Source organism: Meriones unguiculatus, chromosome 4 (genome assembly GCF_030254825.1).
Source record: "Meriones unguiculatus strain TT.TT164.6M chromosome 4, Bangor_MerUng_6.1, whole genome shotgun sequence".
Lineage (NCBI taxonomy): Eukaryota > Metazoa > Chordata > Mammalia > Rodentia > Muridae > Meriones > Meriones unguiculatus.
The window spans coordinates 96,873,323-96,886,594 of record NC_083352.1 but is presented as its reverse complement, the minus strand read 5'-3'; the positions used below and the strand labels follow the sequence as shown (position 1 = coordinate 96,886,594).

At 53.1% G+C, this 13,272-nt stretch overlaps 1 protein-coding gene across 5 annotated transcripts in view; it reads left to right on the top strand.

Annotated features, from left to right (window-relative positions):
* Window positions 1-13,272, top strand: part of Acacb (acetyl-CoA carboxylase beta) — a 104,597-nt gene that overhangs the window by 82,434 nt on the left and 8,891 nt on the right. For all 5 annotated transcript variants that reach the window (XM_021634699.2, XM_060382581.1, XM_060382580.1 and 2 more), the window contains 10 exons: window positions 1,300-1,455; window positions 2,024-2,227; window positions 2,973-3,128; window positions 5,305-5,427; window positions 5,628-5,897; window positions 7,785-7,882; window positions 9,175-9,295; window positions 10,938-11,048; window positions 12,040-12,183; window positions 12,802-12,922. In XM_021634699.2, the coding sequence (XP_021490374.1) occupies window positions 1,300-1,455; window positions 2,024-2,227; window positions 2,973-3,128; window positions 5,305-5,427; window positions 5,628-5,897; window positions 7,785-7,882; window positions 9,175-9,295; window positions 10,938-11,048; window positions 12,040-12,183; window positions 12,802-12,922 (1,504 nt within the window). The remainder of the gene's footprint in view (window positions 1-1,299; window positions 1,456-2,023; window positions 2,228-2,972; window positions 3,129-5,304; window positions 5,428-5,627; window positions 5,898-7,784; window positions 7,883-9,174; window positions 9,296-10,937; window positions 11,049-12,039; window positions 12,184-12,801; window positions 12,923-13,272) is intronic.

Here is a 13,272-nt window from a genome sequence, read left to right as displayed (position 1 = left end):
GAGCTGAGGGGACCGGAAGAGACCAGCTTGTTCAGGGAATTCTGCCTGTTTGCCGGTCGACCACTGGTGATGACATAGTGAAAATTCAAGTTCATTTCAAAGTCAAGCGAGGGGTCGGGGGAGTGGCTCCGTAGATAAAGCACTTGCTGGGGGAGCCTGAGGACGGGTTCAGAGCCCAGAACACGTGAAAACTAGGCAGGTGTGGCGGCTCCCTACGACCCGTGAAGAGACAGGGAATCCCCAGGGCAAGCAGGCTGGCCAGAGGAGCCCAGTCGGCGAGCGCCACGGCCTGTGTGGAGAAGCAGGGCAGAAGGCACGGCCGCCACTGCTTGTAACTCCAGCTGCCGGGGATCTGACACTGCTGGACATGCAGTGCATTCGTACACATGCACCCCCACACCACACATACATACACATAACCCCACACAGACACACACACACACACAAACACACACACACACACACACACACATACAGGTAACCCCACACAGACACACACACACACACAAACACACACACACACACAATTACACACACATACAGGTAACCCCACACAGACACACACATACAGGTAACCCTACACAGACACACACACACGTAATCACACTCACAGGTAACCCCACACATAACCCCACACAGATACAGACGCACACAACACACACACACATCAATTAAAAAATAAAAAAGAGAAGAGACCCTGTATACAAAACATAAAATAAAACAAAACGGAGAATTCTGCTGTGGAGGGGCTAGTTGCGGTGGGGACCTTCCCAGAGACGATTCCATGGTGAAATGGAAGGTGTCCTGCTCAAGGGCGAGCTGGTGTGGGTAGGACGCTCAGAGCAGCCAGCTTTTATGTGCGGACCATGCTCTGTGAACAAGGACCGGGTCATGATATACATTCCACTTCCTGACATGCTCGTGGACGTACTGGGGATGTGTGTGTGGAGGCGGGGGTGGGGTGGGGAGAGGGTGATTTAAAAAAAATCAAATCTGTCACCGGTGAAAATTTTAAAATAATTAAAAAATTACATTTACGTAGGTACTTCTTGGGGGCGGGAGCACCACTGTGTGTGTGTGTGTGTGTGTGTGTGTGTGTGTGTGTGTGTGTGTAGAGGTCAGAGGACTTGTGGGACTGAGTTCTCTCCCTCTCCTGCCTGGGTTCTGGAGACTGAACTGAGGTCCTCAGGCTCAGCAGCCTCCCCTGAGCTCCTTCCCGCCCTCAGCACCCCGGGAGGAGGGGAGCACGGCCCCCACCCCCACCCCGCGACTGAAGCCGGCCTTCTCGCCCTTTGGCAGGAAGCCTCCTTCGAGTACCTGCAGAACGAAGGCGAGCGGCTGCTCCTGGAGGCCATGGACGAGCTGGAGGTGGCGTTCAACAACACGAGCGTGCGCACGGACTGCAACCACATCTTCCTCAACTTCGTGCCCACCGTCATCATGGACCCGCTCAAGGTGGTACCGCTGGGGCGCATTTCCCATGGGGCCGTGTCTCCTGGCCCTCCAGCCCCGAGTTCGGGATGAGAGGAGAGTCAGGAGAGAACCAAGCTGCCAGCACGAAGCCCGCATGCGCCTGGAAGGCCTGCCAGAGCTCGGGTCCTCTCTAGCTCCAGGCTTTGGGGCTGGGGCACCCTGCGCAGGCTGGCTATGCAGTGGCCAGAGAAGACCTCAGTGTCCCTAGGATTCGCATGGCCCGTGAGGATTCCCAGATGCCCTGGGCTGGCTCATAGCCACAGTCCAGAAGAAAGCTGTGAGGGCGTGGCCTGAGAGGCGCAGAGAGATGGGGCGTGACGCACGGATATGAGTTTCATTACTTGTCACCCTGTCCCTGGGGATGCAGCTCAGCGGTGTAGCACCCACCCGGACTACCCAGGAGTACCGGCCCTGGGTTCCATCGCCACTGGTTGTTAGCCGCTACTAGTTTGTGTTGGGAGCAGGGGCTCCTTGCCTCCTGCACGCTTTGGGGCAGAGTTGCCTCGGTGTGAGGGGTGGGCTCTGATGGCGCTGATCCTCTGACTGGCAGATCGAGGAGTCGGTGCGCGCCATGGTCATGCGCTATGGCAGCCGCCTGTGGAAGCTCCGAGTGCTGCAGGCGGAGGTCAAGATCAACATCCGCCAGACGACGACGGACAGCGCCGTCCCCATCCGCCTGTTCATCACCAACGAGTCCGGCTACTACCTGGACATCAGCCTCTACAAGGAAGTGACTGACTCCAGATCCGGAAACGTAAGGGCGGGCAGCCCCAGAGCCCGAGCAGGTGCAGCTATGCTGGGCACCGGGATGAGGGTCGACGCCACCTTCGTGACCCTCACCTCCCTTGTCTTGGATTATGGAAAGCTCCAGTGCTTTGGGGTGTGGTGGTCATGGTAGTTTCCTGCCTGTTCACCATCCTAGGCAGAACTCATGCTCGTTACCTAGGTTTGTTTCCCCCAATCCTTGCGGGAGATGAGCCCAGAACTATTTCACGTGTGCACGTGTAGATGTGGGTTATATGTGTACATCTGCATGTATGTGTGTGTATGCACTTTTTACATACACACAATTCTCAAGTTGCAAAAATAGTACAGAACAAACTATTGCCCTGGGGTCTGCCCCTCGCTCGAGGACGCGTTTCAGTCGACTGTAGTACGCTACCCAAACTATAAGGAGCCACGGATATTAGTGTTGATTGCTCAAGTGCAGACCTCGTTCAGACTCCCAGGCTCCTGCTTGCATACCTCGGGGGTGGGTCTTGCTGCTGTAGTCATATCGGAGCTCTGTCTCCTATCTCCCACAGGCCCTTCCTGCTCTCGTTGCCCTGTGGCAGAGGGCATAAGCCCTGCACTGTGGCTCTGCCTCCCCATTGAACTTTTGTTGAGAACTCATATATGGGTGGATGGGACTCAAACCCAGGCCCATGGAAGCACAGCCGGCGCTCTCAACCTCAGGCCCACCCCTCCAGCCCCTTCTGGTTTTCTGTCTTTCCGTCCAGATCATGTTTCACTCCTTCGGCAACAAGCAGGGGAGCCTGCACGCGATGCTGATCAACACGCCCTACGTCACCAAGGACCTGCTGCAGGCCAAGCGCTTCCAGGCGCAGTCCCTGGGGACCACCTATGTGTACGACTTCCCGGAGATGTTCAGACAGGCAAGTCCTGCAGGCTCAGGTGTGACCGACCCACGGGGACCCTTCCCCCTCCTTCCTCTGGAAGCCACCCCTTGTCCTAAGTTGTGCTTCTGAGAGCCACTCTAGGTGAGCTCTCCCTGGAGAGAAATTAATAAGTGCAGGGATGGCTTCATGGTACTCTCCCCCACATAAGCCTGATTTTATCCTGTTGATAAGTGACATGCTACAGAAGCTTTAGAAAACAGAGGGATAAGTCATGGCCTATGACAAAATGCTCCATATTTTAATCTTTGCTTCTGTGTTGTTTATGTAGTTTGCGTGTGTGTGTGTTGGTGCGTGGGCACATGTGTGATTGTGTGTGTAGAGGCCTGAGATCAACATCAAGTATCTTCATTAATTGCTCTCCACCCTGTTTTTTAAGGCATGCTCTCTCAGTTAGCCTAAGGTTACTAATTTGGCCAGAGTGCCTGGCCCCAGTGAGCCCCAAGGTTCCTCCTGTCTGTGTTCCCAGCTCTCTGGCGTCTACCTGGCTGGGATTGGTCCTCATGCTTGACAGAACCTCTCTTTGCTGCCCGAGCCATCACCTCCGTCCCTTGCTTCTGATTTGGTTGCTCATTATAAGTTAACTGCTGCTTGCCAGGCCCCATTCTGCGGCTCGGCAGACCCGGGAGGGGAGGTGGTTCACGTGTGTGTGTCCAAATGCATATCTACAGATATAATGTACATTTTGTTTTAAAGCAATTAGCCTCATGGTAATCAAGAACTCACAAAAACAGTACAGGAAAAAGAAAACGGAACTGGACATTCCTGTGCGCCATTTCCCCAGTGAGGAGAGCATTGTGGTTAGTCAGAGGGTGTCACCAAGATGGGAGACTGACGCAGGTGCAGTGGAGACCCCACTGGTAGACAATGTCTGGGAGGCTGAGGCAGGGGCATCCCTTGGGTATAGGAGCTGGAGGCCAGCCTGTAGCATAGCGAAGGAAGGGAAGGAAACAAGGTTTTGTTAGGTTTTCCTGATCATCATTTAGATGACGTAGAAAAGTAGGGATAAGGCCGATACGGTGTCACCCAGTTGTGGCTCGCAGCCAGCTGGGGAGCGGGGGAGCGGGGAGGGGTGTCCTACTCCTCTGGCACACACAGGCACATGATTGGAAACACGCAGACTTCTCTGTTCGCTCTTGTTTATGTGCATGTGTGCGTGCTGAGTTCATCTGCACCATGTTTGTGCAGACAGTGCCCACTGAGGCCGGAGGGTGTTACGGGTAATTGTGAGCTGCCTAATGTGCATCCCGGGTCCTCTGGAAGAACACTAGGTCACTCTTAGCCACTGAGGTATCTATCTGCTACCAAGTTGAGTCCATTCTTTGAAGGATATACCCTGGCCGGGGAAGTGGCTCAGCGGATAATGGCTTGTCAATCAAGCATGAGGACACCCCCCCCCATCAACCACTTTAAAAAGCCAGGCCTGGTGGTATAGAGATGTAATCCTGAGCGCTTGAAGGCAGAGGCAGGGGGATTCCTGGGACTTGCTGGCGGCCAGTCTAGACAACCAGTAAGTTCTGAGTTCAATGAGAGACACTGTCGCAAAGGAGGAAAAAAAAAAAAGAGGGGGAAGTGATTGAGAACAATACCTGACATCAACACACACATGTACACACACACACACACACACACGCACACCTACACGTACCCACCTAGACATGTGCACACACGCATATTATGAAAATGTAATAAAAATTACCTCCACCCACACTGAACTCGGGTGGCTTAAAAAGAATGTCTTTTGGGGCCTGGCAGTTAAGAGCACTGACAGTTCTACCAGAGGACTCGGGTTCAATTCCCAGCACCCACGTGGCATCTCACAACTGTCTATAATTCCCTGTCCGGGGATCCGACACCCTCACATAGACATACATGCAGTCAAACACCAAGGTCCGTAAAATAAAAATAAATTAAAAAAAGAATTTCTTCTCTGACGTCATCATCCTTATTTTGTGGAGTACACATGTGTACGTGTGTGAGCAAGTCCATGAATGTGTGTGTGTGTGTGTGTGTGTGTGTGTGTGTTCTTTAAATATTTCATGACTTAAGAAGAGGGTGAGACCAGGGTGGTTTTACTTGGTATCCTGACATGTCCTCTCCAAGTGGGAAGGGCAGCGCTTCCCCGCCCGTGACTCCGAGCTTTCTGATCCCCCAGGCGCTCTTTAAATTGTGGGGCTCCCCGGAAAAGTACCCGAAAGATATCCTGACGTACACAGAGCTGGTGCTGGACTCCCAGAACCAGCTGGTGGAGATGAACCGACTTCCTGGTGGGAATGAGGTAGTAATTGGAGATGAGATGGGAGGTGGGCTCGGAGAAGGGGGACCGGAGGGGGGCCGGAGAGGGGAGAGAGGCCAGAGGGGGGAGGGGAGAGTGAGGCTGGAGGTGGGAGCTAAGCAGAACCCAGCTGAGGTCAGCTTGCCTCAGATGGTGCCTGGAAGAACCAAAGCCACTCTGCTTAGCATTCATCTCTTTCCCAGGTGGGCATGGTGGCCTTCAAAATGAGGTTTAAGACCCCGGAGTATCCGGAAGGGCGGGACGTCATTGTCATCAGCAACGACATCACCTTCCAAATCGGCTCTTTCGGCATGGGGGAGGACTTCCTGTATCTGCGGGCGTCAGAGTTGGCCCGGACAGAGGGCATCCCCCAGATCTACCTGGCAGCCAACAGTGGGGCTCGGATGGGGCTGGCGGAGGAAATCAAGCAGATTTTCCAAGTAGCCTGGGTGGACCCAGAGGATCCCCACAAAGTAAGTCACATCACGGAGCAAGGGTGGTGGCGTGGTGCTCCTAGACGGAGCAGCCCTAATCCCAAATCGCCACCTCCGAAATGCTTCCACACCCACAGCTTAAGAGCTGGCAAGGGGAGGTCCCACCTGGGAGGTCCCGTCTGACCTCCTTCCCTGAGTTTCAGTCAGAGCGCAGGCGCCAGAAGATGCTCTGTGCCACGGATGAATGTTGTGTTTAGACCTGGTGCCCACTCTCGATAGCTCATTATTACATATATGCTAAACTGCTTCAAAATCTAAACTGCTTCTGGCCCCAGGCGTGTCAGGTAAGAGCTGCATAGCCTGCATCACGTGGATAGTGCACGTGGCTCCTGCAGACCTCAGGAAAGCGTCTTCATGTGCAGAATGCAGGCGCACAGTGCGCAAGAGTATCCTACCATGTGTTATGCGATTCACATTCACTGAGCCAACACGGTGCCACGTGCCTGTCCTCCTGGCACTCTGGAGGCTGAGGCAGGAGGATGGAGAGAGTTCAAGGTCAGCCTGGCCTATGTAGTAAGACCTTGTCTCAAAAAATGAAACAAAACAAAAAAACCAAGAAGCAAAATAAATGCTTTGGGACATGGTTATCAGGAAATGGCTAAAAACACCCCTTGTGGGCATGCTAATGACATGTAGATGACATGTGTTGGCTTCTAGAGCCATGTAGACCCAGAACACAAAGTGAAGCATGCCCCACACCCAGGCCTTAGGTCATGTATGTGTGCATGTGTGAGGGTGCACATGTGTGTGAGTGTGTGCGCATGTTCATATGTGTGTACACGTATGTAGAGATCGGAGGACAACCTCAGGTGCCCTTCACTCTCTCTCTGAGGCAGGGTCGCCTTGGCTTGGACGCCGTCAAGTCTTCTGGGCTAGCTGGCAAGTAAGCTTACAGGGAACTGTCTTTCTCCACCTCTCATCTCCCACCGCTGGGTTGTAGGCACGCACCACTAATGCGAGACAGCGGGCCAGTCACTTTCCCACAGAACGTGTCCCCCAGACAGCGACACTATCCCTAAAGGAGAAAAAACAAAAACAAACAAACAAATAAACAAAAAACCACCTTGGGAGTTGCAAATTATTTTTCTATTTTTCTCCCCCTACATCTTTAGTCCATTCTTAAGTCTAAACATCTGAAATCCAAAATGATGCTCTGTAATCTGAAACCCTTTGGTCACTAATCTCATCCTTAGAGTAGGAAATGCCACCCACAGCTGAGCTCATGAGATGGGGCCACAGAGAAAACACAGAATCCTGACAGCGTGTTAAAGGGTTACCTTTTGCCCAGCAGTTCTCAACCTGTGGCTCACAGCTACTGGAAAGCATATTTCCAATGGTCTCAGGAGCCCTCAGCCATAAGTTTATTACTGCAGAGCTGTAACTGAACCATTGAGCCACCGCCCTGTGCCTAACATTATCAGAAATCTGTGTTTTCCGATGGCCATGACCCACGGGTTGAGAACCGCTGCTTTAGCCCTTAGCTGCCTACAAAACGTAAATGGATCTTGTGTTTCGATTTGGGCCCCATCCCCAAGACGTCTCAGTAGGTGGAAGCGGGTATTCCAAAGCTCAGATTTTTACATCTGAAGCACTTCCTGTCCCTAGACAGCCCTATGAGCTGTTTGACCTATACAATGGACACACATGTGTACGCGTGAGTGCCAGCACATTTCCTACACGCTGCATGCATACCCAGGCGGAGCACGAGGTCCTGTGAAGAAGGGCGAGAAGCTCAGAGTAGCCCGTGGTTTGCAGGTGTTGTGAGCCTGAGGTGCGCAGCTGTGCAACTGATGTTATCAACAGCCGGTCTGGTGGCTGTCCAGTCCACGGAACTGGACTCACAGCTCACCGAAGTGTGTTTTTAAGGGATTTAGATACCTGTACCTGACGCCTCAAGACTACACCCAGATCAGCTCCCAGAACTCCGTGCACTGCAAACACATAGAGGATGAAGGTGAATCCAGGTAAACAGCACTGACTGGCGAGCCCCAGGGTAACTGCAGTTCCCTCCTCTGCCCATAGGGGGCACGCTCTCTGTCTCTAGGCTTGTGGGTGGACCCCTGGGCTTCCATGTGGGGGTGCTAATGCCTTAACCATTTGGGACAGTCTCGGGTGTCGCATACCGGTTATAGCCAAATGTTCAATCCCTCCGCCCTGCCCTCCCCTTTCTTTTTTCTATTGAGCCTTGCACAGCTAGGCAAGTGCTCTGCCACTGAGCTGTGATTGAGCCTTTACTCAGTGATTGAGCCTTTACTCAGAAGGAAGCTCATGCAGGGAAAAGCAGATTAGGTTCTCATGACGACCTGTCACATCTTTCTTTCTCTCTCTTTCAGTCTCTCTTTCTTTTTTCTCCTTTTCTTTCTTTCTCTTTCTTTTCCTTTCTCTCTTTCTCTCTTACTCCCTTTCTTTTTCTCTCTTTCTCTTTCTCATTCTTTCTTTCTCTTTCTTTTTTCTTTCTCTCTCTTTTGTTCTCTCTCTCTCTCTTCTTTCTTTCTTGCCCTGGCTGCCCTGCAATTCACTCTGAAGACCAGGCTAGCCTGGAACTCGCAAAGGTTCATCTGTCTCTGCCTCCCAAGAGGTGGGACTAAAGACGTGCACCTCCAACACCCCTCTCCCCCCCCCCCCCGGCTAAGGTTCACATCTTACGACCTAATTATCCATAAAGATAATGTTCACTGTTGTTTGGAATGTCAGAGGTTCCCAGCTGTCTTCCCCAGTGCAGTTAAACGAGTGTAATAACACAGAGCCAGGGTTCTCTAGGTGACTTTCTGGAATGTAAATGACACGAGAATCTTTTTTTGTTTTAAAAATGCCATAGTGAAATAAGTTAAACGCGGCCAGCAGAACGCCTTCCTCCAGACCTGCCGAGCCCCCTAACAAGCTAACATTTGTAAATTTCTCTCCTGAACTGGCCGGTGTGTCTCACCCTTCGGGGTCATGAGCCAAGGCTGACTGGTGGTGGGCTAAGTGTCTTTGTCTGTACAGGAAAAGGCTAAGCTAGTTTTCTGTGGGATGTGGGGTAGAGCCTCTGCTTGAGAGAGGGACAGTCCTTGTCTATATCCACCTCCATCTTTTAGAAGCTTAGTACCCCCGGCTCCTGAGCCCAGGTCCTCACCTTGCTTCCTGCTGTTCTGAGTCCCAGCATTTGTCTTTGTTCACCCCTCCTACCAGGACCTCTGGGAGATGCTGACTGCCTGGGGTTTGTTTTGCTTTGTTGTGAGAGGAGCCTTGGCTTCAGCCATCTTGGTCCTTGCAGGTACGTCATCGTGGACATCATTGGGAAGGGCAGCAGCCTGGGTGTGGAGAACCTGAGGGGCTCAGGCATGATTGCAGGAGAGGCCTCCCTGGCTTACGAAAAGGTTGTCACCATCAGCATGGTGAGTGCCCTCTCCATCTCTTCCTTTTCATTTGCTTCCACTTTTTTTTCTGTGTGTGTTCCTGTGTCTCTCTCTGTGTGTGTACATGTGTTCACTCATGGAGAGGTCAGAGGTCAACATCAGGCATCTTCAATTGCTTTTCACCTTATTTTGGGGGGGAGACAGAGAGTCTCGTTGAGCGTAGAGCTTGCCGATTTGGCTAAGAGTGGCCAGCAAGCCCCAGGGATCCTCTTGTCTCTGCCTCCCCAGTGCTGAGACCACAGGTGTGCACTATCGTACCTGAGTTCTTACATGGCTTTTTCTGGCTTTCTGTGGCAGAGGCAGGAAGATCACTTTGAGTCCATCTTGGCCTATACAGCAAGTTCTAGGCTAGCTAAGGCTACACAGTGAGACCCTACCTCAAAAACAAACAAGCATAAAATGAAACCTAGGTGCCCAGCAAGATGGCCTATTTGGCAAAGGTGGTTGCTGCCAAGCCTGATAACCTGGTTTGATCTATGAAACCCACACAATAGAAAGAGAGAATGGACTCTCTCCCGTCGCCCTCTGACCTCCACATGTATGTTGTGGCAAGTCCTCACACATATGTGCATATGTGCACACACAATAAGTAAGTTAATGTAAAGAATTTAAATAAAGGAATATAGGTGTCCAGTGTTTGACAGCTTTTTGTGACTTTATGGAGGATAAGCACAGCATCCGGTCCCGGTGGCTGCCCCATCCCCATGGCCACCCTCTTCTGTGACCTTTCCAATCCCGTGCTGCCTCGAGCAGTGGCGGAACTCTTAAATAAGTACCCGTTGCTCGGTGTCCGTCCTCACCCTCTGCCGAAGGATCTAATCACAGCTCATCAGCTGAGGCAGGAAGGTGAAGCGGGCCAGTCATTGTGTGTACACTTGCAGTCCCAGCATCTGGGAAGCTGAGGCAGGGCGATCTTGAGTTTTCGGCACCGTGGCCTAGCGGTGTCAGCTTGGCACAGGCCCTCCTCAGGGTTCACCAGTCTTACCCGTTCTTGAGGCCATGGCAGCCGAGCTCAGCTCCAGCGGTGTGTGTGGATGACCCTCCCAATGCTCTTCCTGACTGATCCCATTCTTTACACATAAAAACACACTGTTCACTTCTGTGACTATGACAAATGCACAGGACACCCAGCTTATAAAGAGAAAAGGTTTATTCAGACTCAGAGTTTCGGAGGGGCCTCGTGATCTCTTGGCCTTGGTGCTTTGAGCCTCTTGTGGAAATGTACGGCAGAGCGCGGTTGCTCAGCTAGGGCAGCCAGGGACAGAGGAAGCTGCTGTGGTCTCATGGTTGTCCTGATGACGGGCCTCCACGCTCTTAGGGACCCCCCTCCCACACCTTTTAGAGTCTTCACCATCTTTAGCCTCTGTGGGTGTTTAAGGAGTCGAGGACACCAGAAGCCAAGATGGAGCAGGTACTGGAGGAAAACGAGGCTGCGGCCAGCTGTGGCGCACACCTGTCATCCCAACACCTGGGAGGCAGAGGCAGGAGGCTCATCTTTTGGAGAGTTCTAGCCCAGCTGTGGCTGTAAAATGAGAGGCCCCCTCCCCGTGTGTGGTGTGGTGTGTGTGTGTGTGTGTAAGCCCACCACCCTTTGGAGTTCAGAAGCGTCCTGTCTCCACAGGTGACCTGCCGCGCCCTCGGAATCGGGGCTTACTTGGTGAGGCTCGGCCAGCGGGTGATCCAAGTGGAAAACTCCCACATCATCCTCACTGGAGCCAGTGCTCTCAACAAGGTGCCGTCGGCCAGGCCGGGGGTGGGTTAGCGGGGGGCCCGGTCACACATCCCACGGCAGCTGTCTTGGCCAGTGTTCTGTTGCTATCAGGAGACCCCGTGATCGCAGCAGCTCTTACAGCCTCAGAGGTTTAGTCCATTACTGTCATGGCGGGAGCATGGCGGCATGCAGGTAGACACGGTGCTGGAGAGGTAGCTGAGGGCAGCAGGAAGAGACACTAGGCCTGGCCTGAGTGTGTGAAATCTCAAACCCCAAAACTTCCTCCAACAAGGTCACACTTCTAATGGGGCATCTCCCTGTTTGGCTTTTTTTTTTTTTATTGGAACCGCCACACCCGCTGTTGTGGCTTCCCAGTACCAACTTCTTTTCTGAAGCAAGCCTATTTTTTTTCAGTTTGCAGTTTTCTGATCCCCTTGTGACCGCCCTCCCTTCCTTTCTTGATCCAACTCTCCAGCTTATATCAAAACCATTAATAAAGTGGCATCGTGCTGTGCAGGAAGCTGAGAAGGGCCTCCCAAGTGATTTTGCATCTTCTATGATTTGGGGGAGCTCTTCTGTTCCGGCTTCCCCACCACTAATTCCCTGGGAGCCTGAGGTCCCATCACATGCTTGTTTCACTAGACCACAGGATTTTGCACGTGGCTCCAGAGCCGCCATGTTTGCTGTGCCCTCAGAGCCCACGGGAGAGCAATCAGGGCAGTTCTTGTGTCAGCCTCACCTGGGTGGAGGTCTGGTCCCCAGGCCCCATTGCGGCGGGAACCCTTTAGTTGTCCAGTTCTCAGGGGACTGGAGGTTCCCAAATTGGGTTGCGCAGTTAGTGTTGCCTGGAAATCTTAAAGACACAGAGACCGCCGATGCCTGGCACTCTCCCTGAAGACCCTGAAGGGATTGGTTTGGGCACAGCCTGCGTGGCAGGTGTTTCCGACAGGCGGTCCCAGCAGATGGCCCAACATGATGGAGCGGCTTTGCTCACTGCGCTGTGTCAAAGCAGGTCCTGGGAAGAGAGGTCTACACATCCAACAACCAGCTGGGCGGCGTGCAGATCATGCACACCAACGGGGTCTCCCACGTCACGGTGCCAGACGACTTCGAGGGTGTCTGCACCATTCTGGAATGGCTGTCGTACATACCCAAGGTGCGGTACTCCCTGGCAGCCTGTGGGGTTAGGTGGTAGGGAGGGGGGAGTCAGGAAGCAGGCCCCTCCCACGCCCCCTCTCTGACACCCAGCCCAGTCCTTTGCTTTTGGGGAGGCTCCAATGCATTGTAAGGACAGGAAGGATGCAAGGACAGTGTCTGCTGATCCTGTAGAGAAGGGTGGCCTTGGACAACAGGGAGCCTGGGACCTCACAGTGGCCTGGATCTGTTCCTGGCTTCCTGTTCAGGAGCACTGTAGCCCAGGCCCCAATCCTTCTGAGCCTCCATTTTCCACAGGACTGCTCTAACTAGATCTTGACCAGGCAGACGTTTGGGCCTCAGTTTCTTCAACTGCCCAGAGAGAAATGGGAGAATGCTGGTCCTGGGCGGCTCCCGGATTCTATCTCAACTCTAAACACACTCGTCTCAGAACGTTTCAGAAGGATGTAGACAGTAGTTGCCTAATATTTTCCATCTGGGACAGTGGCGTGGAAGCCCCAGTGAGGGCATCGTTGCACAGTTAGCTATGTGCACAGTCGGAGGGGAAAGCATTGGAAATGTGGCGGTCCTCACCAAGGCCCCAGGGCCTAAGGGGGACAGCTTTGGCCTTCTCTTCCAGGACAACCGCAGCCCAGTCCCCATCATCACACCCACTGACCCCATCGACAGGGAGATCGATTTCATCCCCTCCAAAGCCCCCTATGACCCCAGGTGGATGCTTGCTGGGAGGCCTCACCCAAGTAAGTCCTAATGTGTTTTTGGGGGCCCCAGACTTGGGGTTCTTTTCTGGATCTACTGTATAGGGCCATTTTGGTGGAAGCATTTATGTCTAGTCCCATTTCCCAGGAGAGGATGGGTGCATGTGAGCTTACAGGAGGGCACGGAGGGAGAGGGTGGGTGCACGTGAGCTTACAGGAGGGCACAGCGGCTGGGCTCTGTACATATCCCAAGCTCTGAGGACCAGCAAGGGTTGGAACCATCTCCAGTATTGGGCCAAGGGTCAGGGTTCCGCACAGGCCAGGGATTTCCTCCCTAAACTGCTCATGGACTTCATAAACTCCCTCCTTTCCTGTCTCTTTTCCCTCGGGCT